Source organism: Peromyscus californicus, unplaced genomic scaffold, assembly GCF_007827085.1.
Source record: "Peromyscus californicus insignis strain IS unplaced genomic scaffold, ASM782708v3 Scaffold_19__1_contigs__length_69161282, whole genome shotgun sequence".
NCBI lineage: Eukaryota > Metazoa > Chordata > Mammalia > Rodentia > Cricetidae > Peromyscus > Peromyscus californicus.
The window spans coordinates 57,457,766-57,482,636 of NW_026294491.1; the positions used below are offsets into that span (position 1 = coordinate 57,457,766).

At 42.1% G+C, this 24,871-nt stretch overlaps 1 protein-coding gene across 1 annotated transcript in view; it reads right to left on the reverse strand.

Moving 5' to 3' along the window:
- Opn5 (opsin 5) overlaps window positions 1-9,357 on the reverse strand; it is a 53,645-nt gene extending 44,288 nt beyond the window's left edge. Inside the window, exons 1-2 of the mRNA XM_052745381.1 lie at window positions 9,228-9,357; window positions 5,206-5,325 (exon numbers count right to left, since the gene is read on the reverse strand). Of these exons, the coding sequence (XP_052601341.1) occupies window positions 5,206-5,325; window positions 9,228-9,357 (250 nt within the window). The remainder of the gene's footprint in view (window positions 1-5,205; window positions 5,326-9,227) is intronic.
- Between the last annotated feature and the right edge of the window lie 15,514 nt (window positions 9,358-24,871).

Here is a 24,871-nt window from a genome sequence, read left to right on the forward strand (position 1 = left end):
ACTGGACACAGAGAGACCAACCTCCTTTCAATCAGGAAAAAAAATATCATCTTATTTATGGCCATTTTATGATATTATTTGATGTTTGAAAATGTTTAGGAACACAGGACTAGTTAGGAAGGATAACACCGGGAATGAGTAGGGGTGAGGGGGAAGGGAGAGGGAGGGAAGGGAGGAGATTTAATGAAAAGTATGGAGACAATCCTGTAAGAAAACTCATTACTTTGGGTACTATTTCTAAAAAACTAGCAAAAATCGTTCAGCAATAACTTCTTTAAACTCTTTCATTTTTAGATTAAAACCAGATTTTCCATGTTCTCTTGCAGGTTTTCCTCCTCTGTTCATTCTTTGTCTCACTTGTTCTGTTGAGTTATTGCTCATTCCAATACGAGAGGCATTTTAATAAATGTAAAGTTCAAACGCAAGATATCTATTAGTAAATACAAGGTTCGCTGTGTTGACAACCATGCCCAGAGAGCAGGGAGAGAATATGACAGGATGACAGATAGGAGCCACTGGGGTAAAGAGAAATGGAGTTCCGAGATAGACAGGAAGCGTTGTTTCACATAGGGAGTGACATTTAGGTACAGGCAGAACCAGTGGACTGAAGAGTCTTCTGGCAGAGAAGACAGTAGACTCCAAACTTGTGAAGAACCCCCTGGTGTGGAGGCCAAAGCAGCAGAGAAGATACACGTGGCCTACAGACCAAAACTGGTATCTGTGCCAGGTCTCCATCCATAGTGGAGTTTTATTTGGGGGGTGTGCGTGTGTGTGTGTGTGTGTGTGTGTGTGTGTGTGTGTGTGTGTGTGTGTTGATTGGTTGGTTCTTGAGACAGGGTCTCATGTAACCCAAACTGGCCTCAAATGTATTCTGTAGCTGAAGATACAGGATGACCTTGAGCTCCTGGTCTGCTTGTCTTCACCTCCCAAGTGATAGAGTTATGAGCATACGTCTGTGCTCAGCCTGGAGTCAATGGAGCCCTTGATGTGTCTTGTAGGTAGGGTCAGCTACAACGAGTATCCATCCATCCATCCACCCACCCATCTACGTGTATGTGTCTGTCTGTCTCTCTGCCTGTCTGTCTGTCTCCTCCACGTAGTAGAACACTCCTCAGCCTGGCTGCTGTTAGAGTCACCCCAGTTGTTTTCATTGTATTTTGCTTGGCTTTGCTTTCGCTGTCAATGTCCAGGACTTCCAACCCCTAGATCTGCTGATGCAACATGCCTGGAGGGAACTCAGGCAGCGGCTTACCTTCTCTGACTCTCCACCTGACTCTCCTGCATGTCCTTCAGCACGAGCCTTTGTGCCTATGACAACCTGCATTAGCTGCATATATGCAACACGTCTGACTTAGAATGTGCTTCAGTATTTAGAATAGAATGCAGCTGGGTAAGGAAAAAGACCGAAAATTCTAGGAGGTATTGGAAGAAAGTGTATTACAGACACTCAACATGACCTAGATTAACTAGAAAAAATTCAGATGGAAGAAAACGCGTTCTGGTGGATTCCTGTAAGTGCATTTGCAGGGGAAGGTAGGAGGCCAGGCAGTTTCTGTGATCTCAGGGCAGGCTGGCAAGGCTGGGAGCAGTTTCAATGCATCAGACCAATTAAGAGCGTGTTTTAATTTGAGCCTGATCTGCGTCAGCCTTCAGCAACAGTCAGGTATTACTCACTGGTGAAGGATGTAGCTGAAATGACAGAGTTCACTAGGACAGACATTTTACACTCAGAACAAGGGAGCCTTAGGTGAGCGGATGGAGAAAAACCAGACCATTCCTGCTGCTCTAGCGCCATCGCGTGGCCACAGCCCAAATGTCAGCCACTTTGCAGACTCACAAACCTCGGGGTTCACACAGGGAAAGGGGCTTGGTGCCACATTCCTTTTCTGTTGAACACGCACATTTACCACATGAGGGCTTTTGATACTGGGGTCTATCCTTACCCAGTAACACCTCCCCAAGTAGCCGGGAGCAGGCAATCTCTGAGGACAACATGTCCGCTGTTTAATATTGTAGCAATTCGACAGGTCGAGGATTATTATTAAGCTTAATTTTTAAAAACTAGTGATAGTCGAAAATTCTGTTTATGAAGAGAGATGTACTATTTTTAAAGAGCAGCGGGAAACTGCTCTTAGAAAAAAGTTTCCACATAAAAACAAACACTTCACTAACAACTTGAAACCACAACTGGTTAGCCAATGTTTGAATCCAAATCAGCTAGGCAACCTTGGCACTTCATAGAAGGGCTAATACACACACGGAATTACTCCTTCTTAAATGAATTACAGTTAAAGAAAAAATATTACAGCTCCTCTTTGCTGGGCTATCTAAACAGTTCTAAGAAGCAAGGGAAAAATCCAATTTTCAATTTTGTCCACACAGTAACTTGGCTGGAAATGCATGGAGGTGCCCACGTGGGTAGATGTATGTCTGTATCTGTGTGTGTGTGTGTCTGTGTGTGTCATGTGTGAGCAGATGCACACATTTGCTTGTGCACGTGTGCAGACCAAATGTCAATGCGGGTGTCTTTCTCTACCATCTTATTTGGGGGACCAAGTCTATCCCTGAAGCTGGAATGCAAGCCCCCTGGGGGTTCCTGTCTCCACTTCCCAGTGCTAGGATTATGGATACATGCTGTCCCACCCATGGACGCTGAGGATCCAAACTCAGGACTTCATGCGTGCACAGCTGCATAGCAAGCCCTTTACCCACTGAGCCTCTCAACCCCCTGAATTAAACTCCCCGACATGAGTACTTTTAAGTGCCCCCCAGTAATGTTTTTGTGCAGCCCACTTGAAGGACCATGGAAGCAGAAGCTTGTGATCCGTCTTTAAGTTACAATTAAAGATCACTGTTGACCCAGTAGCTCTTGTGGACTCTCATGGTGACCTGTCACTGTCTTTGGCCGGTATTTTCCCTTCAAGATGCTGTCCTGTTACAGTTTGTTTTCACCAGATTTCCATGATAGTGGGAGAGCAGCCATGGAGCGCAAAGCCATGGGCTGTTAGATTCCCAATCTGTAGTTCAATGCATTTACAGTATCTTGTGTTGTCTGAAATGTTATCCTTAACACTTAACATGCCTGGGGCACAGCAAGATCTGAATGACAGGCTTGGGAAATAGCTCCATGGGTAGAGTGCTTGTCATATAAATGGGAGGGCCAAAGTTCAGATCCTCAGCACCCATATAGACCCTGAGTGACCGGCCCATAGGAGGCAGAGAGAGTGGATTCCCTAAGGCAAGCTGGATAGCTAGAGAAGCAAATTGGTGAGCTAAGAATCCAAATGAAATACCCTGTCTCAGTCCATAAGGTAGCAAAGGATGGAGGAAAACACTGACATCAGCTTCTGACCTGTGCGCACACGCACGCGCGCTTGCATGTGCACCACATACAGGTGATTATGCATGCACACACACATACACATGAATGTGTAACCATACAAATTTGTCCAAATATGTGAAAGTGCATGTACACACATATATATGTGCAAGGAAAATAAATAAATAAGAAAGAAAGAAAATATTTGGCAACAACAACAACAAAGATCCAGCCATAGTGCTGTCTTGTGCTATGTGGAAGGACAGGAGTATTGAGAGCCGCTGGTAGTAAAAGTCCATGGGAGTATACAGCAGTGACAACTAGAGTTCAGAAGGTCAACCTATCAGAACTAAGGGTTCTGTTAGAGGAAACCATCACTCAAGGCGTTACGGAATTACTGCTTTTTGAATGAACTGACTATCTCTTGTTGTAAACTTCTTGTGCAATAACAGCTATGATTCCCCCCATTAACCGTGCATCTCCATGTTATGTGCACATGTAATCTCACGATTGCATCTCAATCTTGGGCACAACTTTCCCTTTATATTTGGGGTAATTGGAGAACCGTCCCCAGCTGTGTTTATTTTTCATTAACATATACCTGGCCAGGGCCATTCTCCATACAAAAGTATTTCAGCAAGGATAACTTTTTCCAAGGACAAAACTGCACATAGATAAATATTAGCTTATCTCACTTACAGATAAGAGAAAATAACCACTGGCAATTAAATCCTCAGCTCCTTAACTTCACCCTGGGTTATTTACACAAGACCCTAACTTAAAAGATTTACTGCTCACATTCCTGGAATGATGTTTTAGCCATTTTCTAGTTACTGAGTTAAGGTAGTTACTTCCCACTGACCCACGGAGACTGCCCAAGGCCAGGCAGGTGATAGGTGCCAAGCTTCTTTCCTGTGCAAATTAAGCTTTTATTCCTCCTCAGCCAGGTGCTATTCCCAGATTCCCTAATGGATCTTAGCCTTCAGTTGACCCTACCAGAGAACTCCCCTTCAGTCGCTCCCCTTTTGAGCTGTAATTGGAAGCTGACATTTATTGCTTTATGTGTGGATCCTTATCACCTCTCTCTGTGACCCTGAAAATTCCAAGTCCCACATGGCTTTGCCAAAGAATTACTGCTTGTGTATATATACTGGCTCTCTGAGAGCACTGGGGGAATGGATTTAGAAGAACAAAGATGAGGATGGAGATGGGGAAAGAGCTAGATAGACATGAGAGAACAGCAGAAGGGACTGAGAGCAGGAGGGACTGAGAGGAGCGAAGAATGAGAACAGAAAAGAAACGGTGTAGATAGAATTGCCTGAGAAGAGTGAAGTGAATGGACTAAAGATTAACTCAGTGTGCTTAGATTCATTTGATATCTCTCAGATTAGTATCCTTGGCTGCTTGTAGCATCTGCTCTGGACCCTGATAGAAATCTCCTCATGGCAGGAACTTGGGGGTAATTTGTTACAGGAGGGTGAAGGGTCTAGTCATCCTCACGGACACAGCAAGGCAAGGGACAGCCTGAGCTACAGGAAACCTTGCCTCAAAAGGAAAAGGAGGGAAATGAAAGAAAGAAATGAAGAAGGAAGGAAGAAAAGAAAAGAATTTTTGTTTTTATTTTGTATACAATATGTTTTGATCATGTTTTTGCCCTCCTCCAACTCCTCCCAGAATCTTGCTACCTTCCCACTCACCCAACTCCATGCTCTCTCTCTAAACGTCCTTAACAGACGTTTCATTGACTGTCTACAAACACGGCAAATATGCTTTGTGAAGGTAGAAATGAAGTGGGTGGTGACAAGATTGAGCTCTGAGCCAGGGAGTGATTTAGAATGACTAAGATCTTATAACCCCACAAAGAAGGAACAGCAAGGCCGTGTTACCTGATATCCCCAGATCACAGACTGCTAAATTGATAGTCATGATTTCAGCAGGTCTCAGTTTCTTCTTGCGTCTATAAGACATATAAAGGACATACCCATTTCCAAATGTAGAGAGAATCCCTACAAAGAAAAATAAAATGTCCCATCATTAGAATGAGGATTAGCATTCACTTGCACATGAAACACTTTCAAAAATGGATACCACAGATTCAGAGGGTAATGAGAGGCCACTAAATAAAAGTCTAAATTAAGAAGATGAAATCAAAAGCATGAATTGTGAATGACAGGCAAGGGATGGGTTGCCTCGAAAGGAACAGGAGTCAGGGATTGCAGGACTGAACTTACCCAGACAATGGAACCGCTAACTTCCCAGTTAGGCTCAGGAGGATGTGGGAATCCCAATGGTCAGTTCTTGTACCGGCCCCCAGGGCAGATTGTTTTCCTCGGCCATTTTTATAAAGTATTGGCTTTAAAAGACTCCCTCCCTTGGATAACTGGGATCAACCCCTTAACTATTTATATGTCCTGAAGATAAAGTCAACCAAGAGGGTGACTTTAGTACCACTGTGGGCTTCCATAGGAGCACCAGCATGCGAGAAAGGTGTGGTCAGAGGTGGCTGTTGTGACTCCTTGCAAGGAAGGGGTCATCTCCTGGACACCCCAGGGCTTCGACTCCTGAGGTGGTATGAACCCTCAGTATCTGGAACACAGAATGCCTTCAGCTAGCACTGGTCTAGGTGTCAAAGGTAAGTGTGTAACAACTGATAACATGGGCACTCCCCCTCCCACCAAGGGGAGAGAAAGTGACCCTCAACCCACCAGACCTAACAACAATGACATACGTGTGTTCCCAAGGTTGCATACTCTTTTATTAATGACAAGTTGGTTTGGGTATTACAATAAAACTGTTCCAAAGTTCTTACAAACCCAGTTAAAATTCAAAAAAAAAAAAAAGACCCATTATCTACTGACTGTATTTAAGAAAAGAATACACCTACTTCCATAGCTTAACATGTAGAGTAGATTTCCTCAGGAATTCTTGCTTCATAGTGTAGCTGTATGTAAATGGGAATCTGGTACAGCTGCCTTCAGTAGTAAGGAATAAGGAAAGCATTAACGGAGAGACCCAGAGTTGTCTGTTTTAATTTCTATTTTAATTTCTCCACCACAATTCATTTGGGGGGGGACAAGGGGAAAAATGTGTGTCTCTGCTGATGGTACGAAGCCACCAGGACCTGACTGCATTGTGCTCCTAGGAGATGCTGGCTCTCTGGAGTCAAAGACGCTTCATGGTCCGTGAAAGCCTCTTTAGCTTTCTTAAAGCAAAAGGGCAGAAAAGTTGAAGGGATTGTACAGGTCTAAAGCAGATGAAAGGCAACTCCTGTCTCCTGATAAGAAACCATCTAGCAAGGCACGCTGGGAAAAGAAAGTGCAAAAATGCAGCTCAAAAATAATAAGACAAATTCCATCCATGTCATATCCAAAAAAAAAAAAAGAGTAAAAACAGTTAAGTATTCGCACGCAGTCAATTTAGAAGGTTTGTCTGATGCCCTTTTGCCTGCCAGCATCTCTTGAGAATATTTCTTATTTGCGTTTCTTTACATTGTTACTAACCCTATTTCATAGGGTTTCACCCAGTGCCCATGGTGATTTAAAAAATAATGAATTCTATTAAATGCCATGTTCCATTGTTTGCACAAGCAACCTTGTCTGCAGATGAGCTTAAAGATAAATCACATGTATTTTTAACACTAAGGAAAACAAGATTAAGACAATAGAGACTATGGGGTGGACATTTTTTGATCATCAAAATCCTGTATCTTTTGCAAATAAGAAGGACAAAAAGCCTTCCTCTGTGGGCAGTTAATAAAGCAAATGTTAATGTGAAAAAGTGGAGAGTGGAAAATGGGTCTCACATTTATTTCTCCTGCCTGCCAAACTGGGGTTTCATTCTGCAGTTTCCCCTACAATTCCTAGTATTTAACAAAAATGACCAAGAATGTTGCTCTGTCCACTCTGGCTCCTTAAAGGGGACCTAGACATGTAACAACCACACATGGGCAAGACATGGGTCTAGAAAGAGTCCAAGCACCTCCATCCTCATCCAAATCTACCCTTCTTCCCTCATCCCACATGTCTGTGACTTCAATTTCTCTCCCCAATTCATCTGACACTCCTTTGCTTGGGGAACTCTTTGGTCAACACCTAATTTCTAAGCTCGACTCAAGACTCACATCTGCCTTTGATTCCCTTGAATCCATCATGCATCAAGTGAGAACTTCTCTCATTTTCCCACCCACACTGCTGGACTCTCTTGCTAGAATCCTTCAAGCTAGGAAGGAATGAGCTCAGAGTCCTCCAACTGCTACATTGCCTAGAGCCATTTATCTGGTTAAAGATGCTGTTTTCAAACCATCCCTTGCAACTGACTGAAATAAATTAAGTTCAATTTATGAAATGCTTGCTCGTCTGCCTCTTCCGATCACTCAGTTAAATAAAAACATGATGTGGACTTTACTCTGAAGCAGTCTCTATTCCAGCAAAGGGCTTTTCGTTACTCTATTCCCAGCCACTTCGTATATTTGTGTTGGAAAGGACAAATTTGAATTAAATGAAAAGTAGTTGAATGCTCATGGTAAGTATAATGACCCTGGGAATTATTTTGCAATAGAGCATGTTTTTTAATCTCACAAATTCTTTCTGCCTCAAGCACTGACCATAGAGGGATCTCAAGAACTTTCTAATGAGTTTTTCTAAGTTCAGGAATTACATGAATTTCTTCGCCAGTCAGAGAGAGATGAAGGACGTCGGGAAGGGAGAGAAGAGGGAAGGGAGGGATAGTGGAAGGGACAGAAAAAGGAGAGAGAAAGAAAGAGAGGTTGAGAAACCAGGCTTGAACCAACATCTGAAAATATTAAAGACATATAAACCTAAAGATGGAAGCCAGCTGCTCATCACACATCCAAACTTAATATGACAACTTTAAATTCAATAAATGTTGTAACTATTTATTTTAAAAGCAGGGTACCACTGTGTAGCTCTGGCTGGTCGGGAACTCTTCTCTGTAGACCAGAATGGCCTTAAACTCACAGAGATCTGTCTGCTTATGCTTCCCAAATGCTGAGGTTAAAGACATGTGTTACCACACCCAGCCAAATGTTATAAATCTGGACTGTCTGCCTTAGTGCAATCCAACAGAAATATAATATAAACCAGAAACATGAGCTACACATACACTTTAACTTTTTCTGGTAGCCACATTAAGTAACATAAAAGCACATAAGTAAATTAGTTGTAGCAATTAGATGCCTCATCTAATCCAGAAATTACGAGTTCAACGGGCATTTTATATTGCAAATTCTTAATGAGATATTTGTACATTATTTTTCCAGTACTAAACCTCCACTAGGAAGCATGCATTTTCACTACAGTATGCTCATTTGAAAGGTAATAGTTTGTGTGCACAGGAGCCCCGGGTGGCTGCTGGGTTGGATAATACAGTCTAACCACAGACAGAAGCAACCCTGCGTGAATGCTACACAAAAATCTTTCCACCCTAGGCTGGTTTCCATTGATCACCAGTGTAATTTCTATCTTAGCAGTGTTGATATGGTGCAATTTCTAAGGCAGTGTCCGCTGTCACCACTGTGCTGGGCCACAGTTCCCTGGGTTGTGAGAAGAGAGAGCTGAAACACAGGGCCAGCAAGTGGTCTAAGGGCCACTCTCTTAGGACAGAAATATATTCATTATCACACTTTTGATATTCAAAAAGCCAGCCTACTAGTTAAGTGACCAAAATGAAATAATCTCTAAAGAATTCACTGTGAAAGCTCTTTGGAGTATTTTTCCCTAAGGACAGTAGAAGTTGTTTTTATGAAACATTGATTGACTGCCATAATGCCAACCCGCCTTCCCCACCTCCGCTAATATCCATGTAAGTATCAGAATCGTTTGTGCAAAATCAACACAGCCTCTGATATCTCTCAATGCAGCCTCTGACACAGAGCATTAAGGAAGCTTACCGATTATTGTTAGGTAAAAGCCAGCCACTAAATCCGCTTCCCAGGAAAGTTTGGAAGCAAAGGGGTCCTCATCTCGAAGATAGTGTGGCAGGTGCTCGTCCTGGGGCAGGGCAGTGTGGTTTAAGGCCATGCTGTTCTCACACCACCAGGGGTCTGTAAAGCAAATCAGCAGAGATCTTAACAGAAGGAATAATATGTCCCTTTGGATCTGCTCACAGATGCGCCGTTTTCTGTAAAACAAAAGGCACACTCCGGAGCCCTATGGATGATTAGCGCCCAGGGAGGAAAAAAAAGTTCAGCGCTTTTCTTAAAATGACGTAAACACACCAACACTCCGTTGTTCAATTTGCAGTCTGGGCAAGCCTGCATCTTCTCCTCAGGCTTCCTCTGAGCCTCTTCACACCTCCCTGCAGTGAATAAGAGGCCGAAGACTGGTTTATGCTATTGCTCCTTAGCAAACTTTGTAAAGACCTGAACTAAGAGAGGCTGCTGTGTGAAATGTGGGCAAGGTGTACACTGTTTGACCTGTCAAGAGTACAGTGATAGCCCAATCGTCTCCGTTCCCTACATGCTTGGTGAGCTGTAGAGTTCTCTAAGGGGAGAAACAGAGCAGTCAGTGCCAAGGAACATGGGTACTTCACTAAATGAAGCTAAGAGGTCAGAAACTGACCAGGTTAACCTAAAAGTTGAGATTGTTCACAAATGGGGGAGGGGTGCACCAGCCTCCGTCCATAGCTAAGTAGCTGTTGACAGTTGATGGCTGCTAAGGGAAGGAGAGGCAGTTTTCTTTGAGGATGTGGCCTCTGGTGGATTAACCACGGTCCAGTAGGTGGCCGTGCACCCGTGTGTATACGGGCAACACAAATTAGACTCAGTATGCTATTAAAAAAAAAAGATGAAATTAAGATGGAGGGTGACCTGGGGGAGCTGGAGTAGAATTGAAGGAATGATATATGTATATGAAATTCTCAAAAATAAATGTTAAAGACATATATTTAAAAAATTAGGGGCTGGAGAGCTGGCTCAGTGGTTAAGAACACACAGTATTCTTATAGGACACCCGAGTTTGGTCCCCAGAATCCAGACTGGGTAGCTCAGAGTCACCTGTGTCTCAGCTCCAGGAAGATTTGGTTCCTCTGACCTTACTATGCACACACACACACACACACACACACACACACACACACACACTTAAACACATACATACCCACAATCACACACACATACATGCACACACATACATGCACACATACACACACTCACACAGAGACACACTAGCATACATATTCACATACACACAATCACATGCTTAAAAATGAAATAAATCTTAGGGGAAAAAAATGAGGCTGTTTAGAAAAGAATTGGGTCTTGATTAAGGCACACAAAGTTCAGGCTTAGGAAGGTTTAGATTTTCCTAAAACAGAGAACACCACCACCCTCCTTCAAGCCCAGGACAAGACCCTGAGCAATGAGGAACCCTCCAAAACACACAGAATTTTGGGCTATTGATCTTTTGAATTTTGATTTTGAAAGGTTTACCAAAAAAAAAAAAGCAACTCTACAAAAACTCAAGTCCCACGCTACCCCTCCCTGGTAAGGAAGGAGTCGGTACTTCTGGAAAGTGGCACACACTGCTGAGGTAACAACGTCCTGTGGGACAGTCATTAAGTCCTAGCATAGAAGAGGAGAACTATTACTTCCCAGGGTTCACTTCGGAGCTAGCTCATTTCAAACTGCACCAGTAGGTGTCGCTGCGCGGCCCTCTGAGACAATAGAAGCGTCAGGATCAGCCTCGCACAGGGTGATCGGCAATCCGTAGATGTCACAGAGGTATTTTCAGTTTCTGTAAAAGGACAGATTTAACCCCTTTCTGACGGACCGTTTACAGCCCACACCGGGCATTTCGGTGAGAACTGGCATGTGACAGATGTAACTGCAGTTTGAGGACACTCTGGTAGTTAATATTCGTTCCCATTCTCCCCAGGAGCTACAGAGGGCTTGAACTGGAAATCCTGGCTGCCAGGCCCACTCCATCTCCTCTAGTCCTGCCCCAAGCCAGGGGTTTTCTTTCTATCTGTCAAGCTCCTGATTGCCCTCCTTCTGGTAAAGTCTTCCATCCCAAGCTCTCCAGGCACTCTGGCTGTCTAATCCCTTAGCTTCAGAAACACAAGATGAGGGCTGTCAGATCTGGCACTCACCCTCAGATTTCAAGCAAATCCTTAAATTCTGATCTACGGCAACTTCTGGAAAAATCACATCTGACGCCCATTATCAACGAGATAGTGAATTTCTTTTCTGTTTCTGATTTTCCCAATGTGTGTGGTTGTCATGGTTACATGGGCCCGTTTGCTTGGGTGGGAGCACAGGTGTGGGGCATACACATGGAGGAAGGCCTAGGATGATGCCGGTAATCATCCTCAGTCCCTCTCACATTGTTATCAAGCAAGTCCCGAGAGATGTCACTCTTGCTGGCAAGTCCCTTGGCCCTGTCTCTGCCTCCCAAGACTGCTGTGACGCCACACCCACCTGATATTTTCTGGGTATTTCTGAATATGCAAACTCTGGTCCTCACACATGCAGGGTATGAGATTTAGCTGCTGAGCCATCTCCTCAGTCCAACACAGTAAATTTGCAAACACATAGAGGCGAGAAGCCCTATCTAATTTTTACATGCCAGAATACCTACTTTTCCCAGACTTACGAACTTTGGATTACTCATATTAGCATAAACCTTTAAGCAATAAAATATACCCACTGCTCCCATTGCCTAGTCAGGAACTCTTTGACCCTAAATAAAGGCACCTAAGGCTTTCTCATAACAGTTCACATACACACACACACACACACACACACACACACACACACACACACACACACACAAACACACACACACAAAGCCAAAATCACTTCCCACTCCTGATCATGCATACAAGTTTTAAACAGCTCTTGGAGCCTTACAATAAATTTGACAGTATAGATATATCTTCTATCCTCTATGGATCCATATTAGAAATTAAGTGATAACTTGAGTCATAACTAGGCCTAAGTTCTTGTCATCATGGCAAAAATTACCACTGGTGATAAATTATCTGTGAACATGAGATTCAATCCATCAGCACCTGTGAAAATTTTACTGTATAGAGTCTGGGAAGCTAATGACAGAGACCTACCAATGGGAAACATGGCATGATACAGGTTCTATCAGTCATGGATGAGGGAATTGTAAATAATGCTATGAAAGAAGATGGAAGTCTAAAAACAAAGAAGCCTATCAAAGAAAGAGGAACAGTGAACCCTGAAACAGTCAAGCCTGGGGGTCAAATTTGCTGCGTGGCAAGTCTGATTCAGATTTCACATTGCTGGTTTGCACAGGTCTTTATCAAGTGAGACCTACTTTTCCTATTATCTTAACAGTAACAATAACAACAGAAAAAAATCGTTCATCATTATATAAACTCCAAAAATTCAAGCCCAGCCCAGCAGATCAGAAACAACTGCCTTTTCCCTTCCTCTCCAAACCCAGTGAGTCAGGCAGTATGGGTCAGGGTTGCACAGGAATTAGCTCATTAAGGACCAGGGAGAAAGGCAGCTCACTTGAGCTCCTGGAACTCCCAGTCTGCCTCTTCTCCCACACAGCTTCAATCCGGGTCTTCCCCATCACACCACCACAGTGGTATCTAATTCTTCCCTTCAAGAAGTGAGCTGAAAAATGTCATTGTTATAGAATGATAATGCCATTACAACCGAGGGGAAAACACCGTGTACCAGTTAATATTTTAAGTGAAGAAAAACATAGGGAAACAATATAGAAATACATGTTTCAAGGACTAAAATTGATTTGTGTTTTATACACGTACCTGTGTATACACATATGTCTTGTACATATATAAACATATACACATGTATAGATACCATAGTTATTATATGCAGCTTAATGGTAGCTCTTTACATTTCATTTGGCGAGCAAGGTTCTTAATGATACCCATAATTCTCAGCTAACTGCCAATGGTATGTCACTTTTTGAAATATTAATCTGTGAATTGTAACATAAGATCTGTTAGTGGTTATATTAGTGAAACATTCAAACCATCAAGTTATTCATTCATTTAAATATTTATTTACCATACATGATGCGCAGGCCCTTGCTGTGTATGTGGTACTTTGCAGGATCTGAAATTAAAGAGGTTTTGTTATTGTTGTTTGGGTTTGGATTTTCTGCATGGAACCTTCTGAGAGCCCTGGAATTTTACCACCCAGGCAGCTGTTCCCAGCTGTGCTTTCTCTGAAGCCAACACTGCCCTGGGTGGATATCAATCAGAAGTCTAACTCCCTTGTAACATGGAGAGGATTTATAACCTAATAATCGTGTCTTTTCTTGTTCCCCGAGTGTCCTATAAATTAGCAAACTTAAGTCAGGGCTTAGTAAAGCTTTTCTTCTGTCTGAGCAGCTGTAGATGCTCCAGAAAGGTCTTCAGCCATGATAATGTCAACACTGTCCTAATTTACTGTGGATCAAATCTGATGGTCTTAAAAAGTTGGGATTATTCTGACAACATAAAGATGTACTATGCTCCTACTATACAACGAAAACAGCCAGAAATCACGGCCACATATGAAGTAGAAATCAAGAAATAAAATAGTTGTGGAGCACAAATCCCCGAAGCCAGGGTAACATTTATCTGTTAGAGACTGCTAATGACTTCTTTGCCTTTTCTACCAGCAAAATGCTCACAGCCAAGAGGAAAGCTAGAAACTGGCTGAGGGTGTGTCTCATACAGACATGCACACACGCTCTTCCAACTCTATATATATGATCCAATATGATCCTAGGCAATAAAGCAAAAGAATAGCATTTGTTTTCAGCCCACTTAAGTGGATATATAAGAGAACCCATGGAGCATAAGGAAGAGAGCCGACAAGGCTAGAAGAGGGGGAAAAGGGGAGGAAAGAAAAAATGCTTTTGTGCATAACCAAGCAAGCAACAGAGTAATCAATAAACTCAATATCTTCTAAGCCATGTGAGAAATAGAGCCGTGTTATCTGTTGAGAATAACAACCTTTATGCCAATTTATTTTCAACAATTTCAGCTTGAAGCAGAAAGAAAATCCTAAGCGATAGAAGGAGCCACTTGAATATTTTTAGATTGTCACTACTGTCTTAAACTGTCATGCCTCATGTAGCCAGTGTTTATTTCATCCGCCATCTCCTCTGAAACTCCAAGCAGCAAGTTTCAAATCAATTCAAGCCCACGTTGTCTCCAACCTACCTCCCCTAAACAAATACACATCCACAAGGTACACATCTTACAAAACAATTATTAGTGTGACTGTTTGTCTTCAATAACTTTTATTTAAAGGATGAGAGGGACTTCCTACTACAAGGCCAGATAGTGTTGCCCATCTCCAGCAAACCATACATTCTCCATCTCTCCTGGAGAACCTTGCATACATCCAAGAGCCCTTCCTGGGAAAGCAGTCAAATACCACAACCCTCTGTGCTCAACAATGACCTTAGTTCTTGGCCTAAGACTATCCTACAAGTACACAGGATGCTGTAGAGACCAGATATGGAGCAGTGACCTCTGAATTCCCATCAGCATCATCAAGGAGCACAGGACCCAGGATCCTTACCTACAGAGCACCATCGACGTCAGCCTCACTGCAGCCATCTCATCTCCTCCTCAGCCCTCCAATCATGGGAAAAGAAACGCGAGGGGAGAAAAGGACTTTGAGAAGGGGGCCAGGAATTCCCTAGCTTGCTCCCCACATTCAAACATTCCAGCTCTGCGCTCACAGATCTATGCAGATCATGAGCTATGATTTACAGCCACAGAATAACTACAAATAATGGTGGCTAATAGCAACCATCAACAGGAAACACAATCAGAATTGATAGTAAGGGTCAGTGTGAAACATGTAGAATTTTCAACATTAGAACTTATTCATTCCCTCTCAAAAATGAAGTACATCATGCAAGGTTTAAAAAAATACAAAGAGGAACATAGAGGCTAAACACATGTTTATTTTGTCAATGGATATTTCAGGAAAAACATCTGAAATGATCTGAAATGCTATTTTTTAGATGCCATTTTTAAGCATTACTTGATAGATATGGGCCAAAACTCAATAAGGAAAAAAAAAACTTCAATTACACATCATTATTAAGAATGAGGATTCTGATCAGTTTCTACCTGGTTCCTTGTTCTTACAAAGTCAAAAAAAAAAAAAAAAAAAGGAAAGAAGGACACCAGGACACCGATCCCCATGCCATCCCCATCAAATCCAGGTTGTGATCTCTTTGCCCTGTGAATCATAATACCTGGATAAACCCCCTCACTGACCGTTCAACTCCAAGTCCAATTTTAGACAGTAGATAATAGAATGTGTCCTTTCTAAATTATTCCAACCCTTTGTTAAAACTCACCGTGTATGGAAGGGCCTGCCAAAACCAGAAGTTTCCTTCCTGGGCTTCTAGCTGGATCTGCTCAGATCTGTCACATCTTCTTATTGGTTCTTTCCAAAGCAACGCTCCACTTGCTTTTCACCTCCGCTGATGTTAAACATTATTGAATAAAAGTACTCATTTTCAAGATGTCGCTGTTCTCCCCACCCCTCGATTGAAAAGACCAATCATATCCTTTGGGGGGGGGGAGCTCATGTTATTGAATTATGAGCAGAGATGCAATTTTTGGAAGCTTAATTTATCGGTGATTAAAAAAATACAGCAGCAGCTACTTGGCGCTTATATTGATCAAAAAAAGTCGGGGACTAATGCTGTCTGCAGACTGTACTTTAAAACACCATATACCTGCTCTTTGCTCTGCTGATGCTGAAGCCTCCACATAATCTTTTAAATAACTAAGGATTAAACCTTAAATTCTTTCTAAATGATTTGTTTCCCGAGGCTATCCTTTCAATCAAGGCAGATTCTCCTCAACTGCCTACTAGAATTGCCAGAGAGAGCTACTAAAATGGGAAAACACAGCATGTAGATCATTGTCAAAGCATGAGGGTTAAGACTTACCCAGGCCCACCTCATACCTTTAATGGTGTGTTAGGATTGAAAGCGAAGTTTCGTTCCTTTATAGGAAGCATCCACAGCTCTTCATCTGCAAAGGATACCTCCCTGTGAGTGGCACTGGGGCTTGGTGGTTTACAGACAGTGTTCCATTTCTGCTCCACAACAGTAATGAGACGAACTTGGCTGTCATTGTCACTATTTTGTGGATTAAGAACATTACAGCTAAGAACGCTGGTGGACAGCTAAGGCTGCAGTTACCCAAATACATGCCCGTTTTATCGGATCCAGAAAGGTTACACAACTCATAATAGGTCAAGCTATGTGGTTCCTTGCAGTTTCTCACTGTAGACTTGATGGCAAAAATGAATGACTAAACCCTTACCGGCGTTATAGTTTGAATATGAAATGGCCCCCACAGGGTCATGTATGTATTTGAATGTCTGGTCCTTAGCTGATGGTGTGCTGTTCCAGGAAACTGTGGGTCTTAAGTGGAGGAAGTGGGATACCAGGAGGCAGGCCTTGAACATAATAGTCAGCCCCTTCCTCCTGTTCAAGCAAGGATCACCCTGCTTCCTATTTTGCAGAGATTTAAGCTAGCTGAGCTGCAAACTCCTCTGAGGACAGTTCCCCATCCCTCCACTGCCGGGCCTTCTTGCCGTGATGAATTGTGGCCCCTAAACCTTGAGTCCAAATAGATCCTCCCTCTTTTAAGCTGTTTACGCCACTTATTTTGTTCATGGACTAGAAATGTGATGGATACATGTAGCATTGTTTTAAATAATATTTTTATGAAGAAAGGGAGTATTATTTCTCCATTAGAGAAAAAAGTGTTACATGACAATGAACATAATCATTTTGGAGAAATCTTCTGAAATATAAGAGTCTTTCAGACAAACCTTCTGAAGAAACACTCCTAAATATTCCTATATAAACACAGTTTTAAATAGCCTAACCAACCAAGACCAGACTTACTCGTCTTATATGATAAGATCCCATTTTTTGAAAGATTGTCAAAATATTTTTAAACTGTCACAGTCATGATGGAAATCAGTGTGGGGGTTCCTTAAAAAGCTAGAAATAGATATACCATGCAGCCCATCTGTACCACTCTTGTACACAGACTCAAAGGACTCCCTATCCTACTACAGAGAAACTTGCTCATCTTTGTTCATTGCTGCTCTATTTACAACGGCTAGGAGACAGAAGTAACCTACATGCCCATCAGTAAATGATGCATACTGGAAACATGGTACATATACACAATGCAATACTCATCAAAAGGACACAAACATAGTATAGAAAGAAAAAAGTTCATGGATTAGTGACCTAAAACTCCATCCTGAGAAATTCAGATGGAAAACAAGCAATGTAAACAGAAGAAATGAAATGCTAAATGTAAAAAATACAAGTCAACAAAATGAAAACATAAAAAAATTGAAAAAACATAAACATGAGAACATAAAGAAAAATCAACAGAATTACAAATGGGCCTTAAAATGTTTCCTGGACTGTGGACTGAAGAGGTAGCTCGTTTGGCAGAGTGCTTGCCGTGCGCGCACTGGGTTTGAACTCCAGCACAACATACACCAGGTGGAATATCACACTCCTGTAATCCTAGCTCTTGAAGGTGGGATCAGGAAGGTCAGAAGTTCAAAGTCATCTTCAGCTATTTAGTGACTTGGGAAGCATAAGATCCTTTGAAAGGAGGGGGGCGGGGGAGAGGAGCAGGAAAGAAGGGAGGGAAGAAGGAAGAAGGAAGGAAGGGAAGGGAAGGGAAAAGAGGGGAGGAAGGAAGGAAAGAAGGAAGGAAGGAAGGAAGGAAGGAAGGAAGGAAGGAAGGAAGGAAGGAAGGAAGGAAGGAAGAGAAAGCATCTCCTGAACAACAACAGCTAAAAAAAGAAACCCACAGAACTGTGCATGCAACAAAACTGAAAACTGAAAAAATGACAGAACAATAAGAATATATCCATTTTTAATTCTGTAAGTAGATCAATGGGTTAAAATATTAGGTATTAGAATCACTTATGGGACTTGTTTAAAATGTGTTTTCCTGTCATCCACTGGGAATTTTAACTCAAGTCTAGTCACACACAATTCAAACCTCTCTAGTATCCCTGATGAGTACACATGCATAATTAAAACTGTTTGCTTACGTCATATGAGAATGTATTTGTTTTGTATTGATTTTTCAGACTCATATATGAAGAGGTCATGATACAGAGTTCTATTGAAAACAGAATTCCTCAGAAATGAAGGAGTACGGACACTGGCAAACCCCTGGGAGAGTGAAAATGGAGGCTGTGCAACTCCTGCATACCAGTGTAGCCCCAGCTACAACTCCTATATGCCATCCCTGACAGTCCGGTGTCCTCTGGATGATTACTACAAATTCAATGAAATATAGAACATGGATAACAGAAGCTAGCTACATACGCTAGCAAACATCAATAAAATCCTACATACTCTAGAACAGTGAGGATGGATTTCTCATTGGGCAACACAAAGACTAAATAAACACCATCTTGTGAAAAGATTTACTGTACTCCCTCAAGGCACTGCTTGCTTGTCTGCTTGTCTGCTTGTTTGTTTGTTTGTTGTTTTACCCAGTGCCCAGCTAGGACAATAATTTAAAAACAATAGTGATGATGGTGATAATAACTAGTATTTAAGTGGCTACTAAATGCTTAATCTATACTAATGAATGTAAATACATATGTACACATAATAGTGTGTAGAATATATAGATACAATGACTGTATTGGCCTAGACATGTTCTTTACCTTATAACTATAAATAAAGAGACATCTTCATCCTCAAAACCTATATCAATAAGGATTATTTTTATCCTATGTTAACAGGCAAAATATGCCAATCACTATTATATTTTAATTTGTTAAAAGTCATTATGTACCCAAGAGGCTAGAAGTATACCTTGGTTGTAGTGCACTTGCACAGCATGCATAAGACCCTGCATTCCATCCTCAACACCAAAAATATACAAAAGCTTTTACTCCTTCTTGAGCCCCATATACTTCTCCTAAATACCCTGAATTATTCACTGAAAACCTAGTAATGGGGTGGAATGGAGAAGGAAAGTGCTGCTTGTGTCTTTTATTTACCAGTTCTGACCCATAATTTCTACAGTCACACATAGAAATTAAACATTATCGGCCTCTCAGCCACAGATCTTTATTGAGCAAAACTTCCTGCTCAAATGAAGCAATTGGAAGATAAAGACTTCTAACTCATTGAAATGCTACAAACCATGTTTTTCAGTTCTGCTGTAAGTCTCTAGAAAGGGTGCTAAGGACCACATGCCTTCAGCAGTTTCCCATGACTATAATAAAATGCCTTAGGGTTAATATTTTAGAAAGAGGAAAATTTTATTGTGTTTTCAGAATTGGATATTGTTACAAACAATCTTATGCTGTGGGATGTCGCTCTGTATGCTGTGAATATGTGTTGCTCTGATTGGTTGATAAATAAAACACTGATTGGCCAGTAGCCAGGGAGGAAGTACAGGCGGGCAAGCAGAGAAGAGAATTCTATGAAGAGGAAGGGCTGAGTCAAGAGTCACCAGCCAGACATAGAGGAGACAAGATGACAAAGCAGAACTGAGAAAAGGTACCAAGCCACATGGCTAAACATAAATAAGAATTATGGGTTAATTTAAGTGTAAGAGCTAGTCAGTAATAAGCCTGCACTAATGTCCATGCAGTTATAATTAATCTAAGCCTCTGTGTTTACTTGGGGGACACAAGTGGGAGAGATTTGTCCTGACCACCAGCTGGCTGGGACACAGAAAAACTTCCTACTACTATCTTATGCCCCACATTGAATACCACTTGTTACAAACAATCTTTATAAGTCTGTTTAATGGGCAATTGGGATTTATTAAGATAAATTGGGGAAATACATTCACAAATACAGAACTGAGTAAACACAGCTGGAGTCATCCTCTGTTCTGAGAGAATGCTCCTGGCTGTCTGGTGTTCGATCATACCAAGAAGAAGGAAGTAACCCTCTCTCTTTCCTTTTAAGAGATCACATACCCAGGCAAGAGGTCACGTGCACAGTCAAGAAGTCATGTGCGTAGGCAAGAAGCACCGCCTCTTTTGGGCTGAATAGCCCAAGGTCATTGGCAGAGCCAATACCACTACAGGATATTCCAATCCATGATCAGGTGGGCTCACTGCTCCAAGTTGTGATGGATGTGCTGGATGTCAGTCAGAGAGCATATGGTAGATCAAAAAAAAAAAATCACTGTATTCATGACCCAGGAGTTCCTCTGAGTTGAAACATTCCTTCCAGGAAGGAGAGGGATGCTCAAGAGACTAAGGAGGTAAACAAACTGCACGTCTCAGAAAAGGGCAACTTTTCCAGGGATATAAACGCTGTACACAACTTCTAGAGGCAGACTCTAACCAGGGAAGTGGCCAAGAGGAGATTCTGAGACCAGAATTATGCAGAGAGCTCTGGCTTTGCAGTTTTTGCAAGCCTCACCTATGATGAGGTGGGCTTTTTGGCAATGTAGCTATTTTTGAGTCATCCCCTCACATTTAAGAAATCTGTCTCCCATACTCCTGTTAGTAAGTCCAGTCACTAAACTGGACTTCAGTGTAGCTGCTTCTTTAGTCTGCTGTGGGTTCCCTTTCTGAGGTGAGCAGCCATATGTGGGTGTCTTATCAAGCAGGAAAAGTCTTACACAAAGCAGGAAGCAAAGAAGGGGATAGGCTACCGCACTCCTTATCAGCAGCATGCCCCCCATGACCTAAGGTCATCTCACAAAGTCTGTATCCTCTAAAGGTCCTATAGTCTCCTGATGGGTCTAACTTGAGGAAAAAGACTTCAGCACATGGACCTTTGGAAGAGACTCACCCAAACAATAGCTAAATATAGTATCTAACGAGACATAAAGTATATGGGATAAGAAAGGTAGAGAGATGACTCTCTGGTCAAGAGCACACACTGCTCTTGCAGAGGATCTGAGGTCAGTTGCCAGTACCCAAATCCAGACGTTTACAACTGCCTGTAACATCTGCTCCAGGAGGATGTGATATCACTGGTGTTTGTGACGATTTACACTAACATACACAAACCCACACATAGACACACACTTAATTAAAAATAAAAATACAGGCCGGAGATATGGTTCATCAGTTAAGAGCACTCTCTGTCCTCCAGAGGATGCAGATTTGGTTTCCAGCACCTACATTGGGCAGCTCACAACTACCTGTAACTTTAGTTCCAACACATCTGACACCTTCTGGCTTCCTCGGGCACCTGCCAGCATGTGGTACACATAAACTTACACACACACACACACACACACACACACACACACACACACACACACACACACAATTTAAATTAAAAAAATTAAGTCTCTTTTCTTCTTCTTCTTCTTCTTCTTCTTCTTCTTCTTCTTCTTCTTCTTCTTCTTCTTCTTCTCTTCTCTTCTCTCTCTCTCTCTCTCTCTCTCTCTCTCTCTCTCTCTCTCTCTCTCTCGGTATTTTGAGACAGCAGGAACTTACTATGTCAATCAGGCTGGCCTCATACCCACAGAGATCCACCTTTCTCCCCCTCTCTTCCAAGTGCTGGGCAAAAAAGTCTTTTTTTTTTTTTTGAAGAAAGACTATAGACTGACAGTGTGGGTGAGAATATTTCAAAGGAAATTTATTTAAGCTCTTGTCAATTAGCTTTCTGGAGATGTGCAAGGAACAAGTCAGAAATACTTGCCTTCAGCAAAGATTTGTAATGAAGGAGAAAAGTGAGGAAGGTGAAATAAATGGTATTTTAAGACACAATTACTTCAGTTCTGACTAAAATTTTGACTCGGATCTTATTTGTGAACCCCTCGGAAAGCATTTTAACGGTGGGTGGGCAGGATGATAGAACTGTTTAAATCTATCAGCCTTCACAATTTATTTTAACAGCAAACAAAATGTTGCTTACCTCTCTCTTGTCAAATATGACAATTAATCAGCTAATAACTGTGGGTACCAGGAGCCACTTTATAATGACACTTGAGTGTGTTTTTTCCTTCTGAGTTTTATATAAACTGTTGATGTTTTCAATTAAATTAAGTTATGCGAACATATCTTTTGTAAAATTCTTTGGAAATTTTCATATATACTATATTCATACATGAGTATATATAGAGAGGGAGATTATTTATACAATGTCCCTCCATTACCCTCTCATCCTCCTCTCTTCCCCATTGAAGTCTTCCCCTTCTTTCCCATAAGGTTTTCTGTGTGTGTCCCGCTGAATTGCGTTAGGGTTGTCTGCAGGAGCATGAGTAGAAGGACATTCGCTGGAACATGGGAAACTTATTGGTGGCTATACCACTGAGGAAAATAACATACCCCAGCAACCACTAACTGCCTAACTGAGGATGTAACTCCTCACTTCCTAGGACCCTCCCCAGCCATGCCGCAATGCTGATGGACCGACCCAGCATTGTGCAGATCTTGTGCAAATAACCACAGCTGTAGTGAGTTCTTACGTGTGTAAAGGCTGTGCCATGTCCAGAGGACCGTACTTCACAGCACGTCTCATCCTCTGGCTTTTACACTCTCTCAAGCGTCTCTTCCAAACGTTCTCTGAGCCTTGGAATGGTTGGTATGGATGTTCCACTTAGGACTGAACATTCAACAGTCACTCTCTCCAAGTACCTTGACGAGTTGTAAGACTCTGCATTAACTGTCCCCACTGTGAAAAGAAGAGTCTCTGAGGAAGACAGAGTAGCACTCATCAGTGGGCATACAGATCAGAATTTAGAAGGACCCTGTGTTGGTTGGAATTAGAATGGCCCCCATAGGCTCATATGTGTGGATGCTTGGTCACCAGGGAGTGGAACTGTTTGAAAGATTAGAAAGATTCAGAGACAGAGCCTTGTTGAAGTAAGTGTATCATTGGAAGTGGGCTTTGAAGTTTCAAAAGCCCATGCATGGCGTTCTCTCTCTCTCTCTCTCTCTCTCTCTCTCTCTCTCTCTCTCCCTCCCTCCCTCCTCTCTCTCTCCCAATAAAGCTCTAAAACGGTAACCATGGCTTGTGATTTTTCCGCTGCTAACCAGCACTCTCCTCCATCCACGAGCGCCACAGTGTAACCAACATTTCTCTTTTTGCTCTCTCTCTCCTTCCGTCGTGGTGGCCAGCCACGAGCGCCTGTGCATAACCAACAATGTAGTCTTAAAAGAACCATGTAGCATGATTCTATTTGGGGATATAAACAACATGTAGTTTGCCACCACCTTTAAGCAGTCACTTGGCAGGCAGCCATCTTCACTAAGGTTGGAGAAGACAGATGTCATGTGGCTTCACTGCCATCTTGATTAAAGGTGACCACGTGGCATGAACCAACCAAGGAGGCAACAACAGGTCTCCACGATATTTTAGATTAGGATGGATTTTTGTATGATGATTATGAAAGGTAGGTTTTTAAAAACAATGCTTATTTAATAAGGTATTAAAGCTGCACCTCCAAGCGTTCATATGCAAGAATATACCTTGTGCGGGCAGCCAAACTTTGTAAAACAAGAGTCACCCAGGTGGTATGGGCTTTAAAGATATGAAGGGATCATGGAGAACAGCTGAGGCTTACCAGTGTGTGGCAGGCCTGGAGTTCCTAAAGAGAGCACAGTTCCAATTGGGAACCCACCCTAGCAGTTTGGGAGATGCGGGTGCCATGTGATAGTCACCAGAAACGCCAGCCCCAATTAAATGGAGCCAGCTGGGACCTAGTAAGCAGGCTATGTCTGCTGCCGAGCAGGGCCAGAGAGGTGACCCAAGCCCATAGGATTATGAACGGATCACAGATACTGAGCCTTGAATTTTTTGCACTGTTGGAGCTTGATTTTTCCTTGTGCAGACTATGGCTGTGCCCTGAATCTTCACTCTTGAAATAAAAATGGTACTTTATTTTTGATATTGCAGGAGCACACAGTTGAGAGATTTTAAACTTTTTTAAGAGGAAATTTGGGGACTTTACAGGAAATTTAAATTTTAAAAAAATGGATATTTTTAGAAGAACAGCTTTTAAAATATTTAAATTTATAAGGCTATGGGACATTTTAAGTGTATAAATGTTTTATATTATTAATATATGATCTTTAAAAAATTAAATAAAAAGGTTAAAAATTCGGGTCACAGCTATGGGCACCAAATATTAAACATCGGAAACTGGGATGTTTCTATTTTATGATGTAGCAATACAATGACTAAGCAATCTGGCAAAGAGCTTGGAGCAGTGGTCTTCAACCTATGGATCAAGACCCTTTAGCAGTCCAAAGACTGATCCACAAGGGTAGCCTAGGACCATCTGCATGTGGATGTTTGCATTGCAATTCATCACAATGGTGACAAAATTTCAGCTTTGAATTAGCATGAGAATGATTTTATGGTGGGGGAGGGGGAGTGCCACCACAACATGGAGAACTGTGTTGAAGGGTCACAGCATTGGGGCAGTTGGGATCCACTGGCTTAGAGAATGTCTCTCCTTACCTAAGGTCTACTCAGGCTTAAAAACAGATGTTTAGCTTCCTTGTCTTTGCTGACTTTGTTAAGCTTTAGCTATTTTGATAAACTGAGTAACACAAAAGACTGTCATATTCTGTAATGC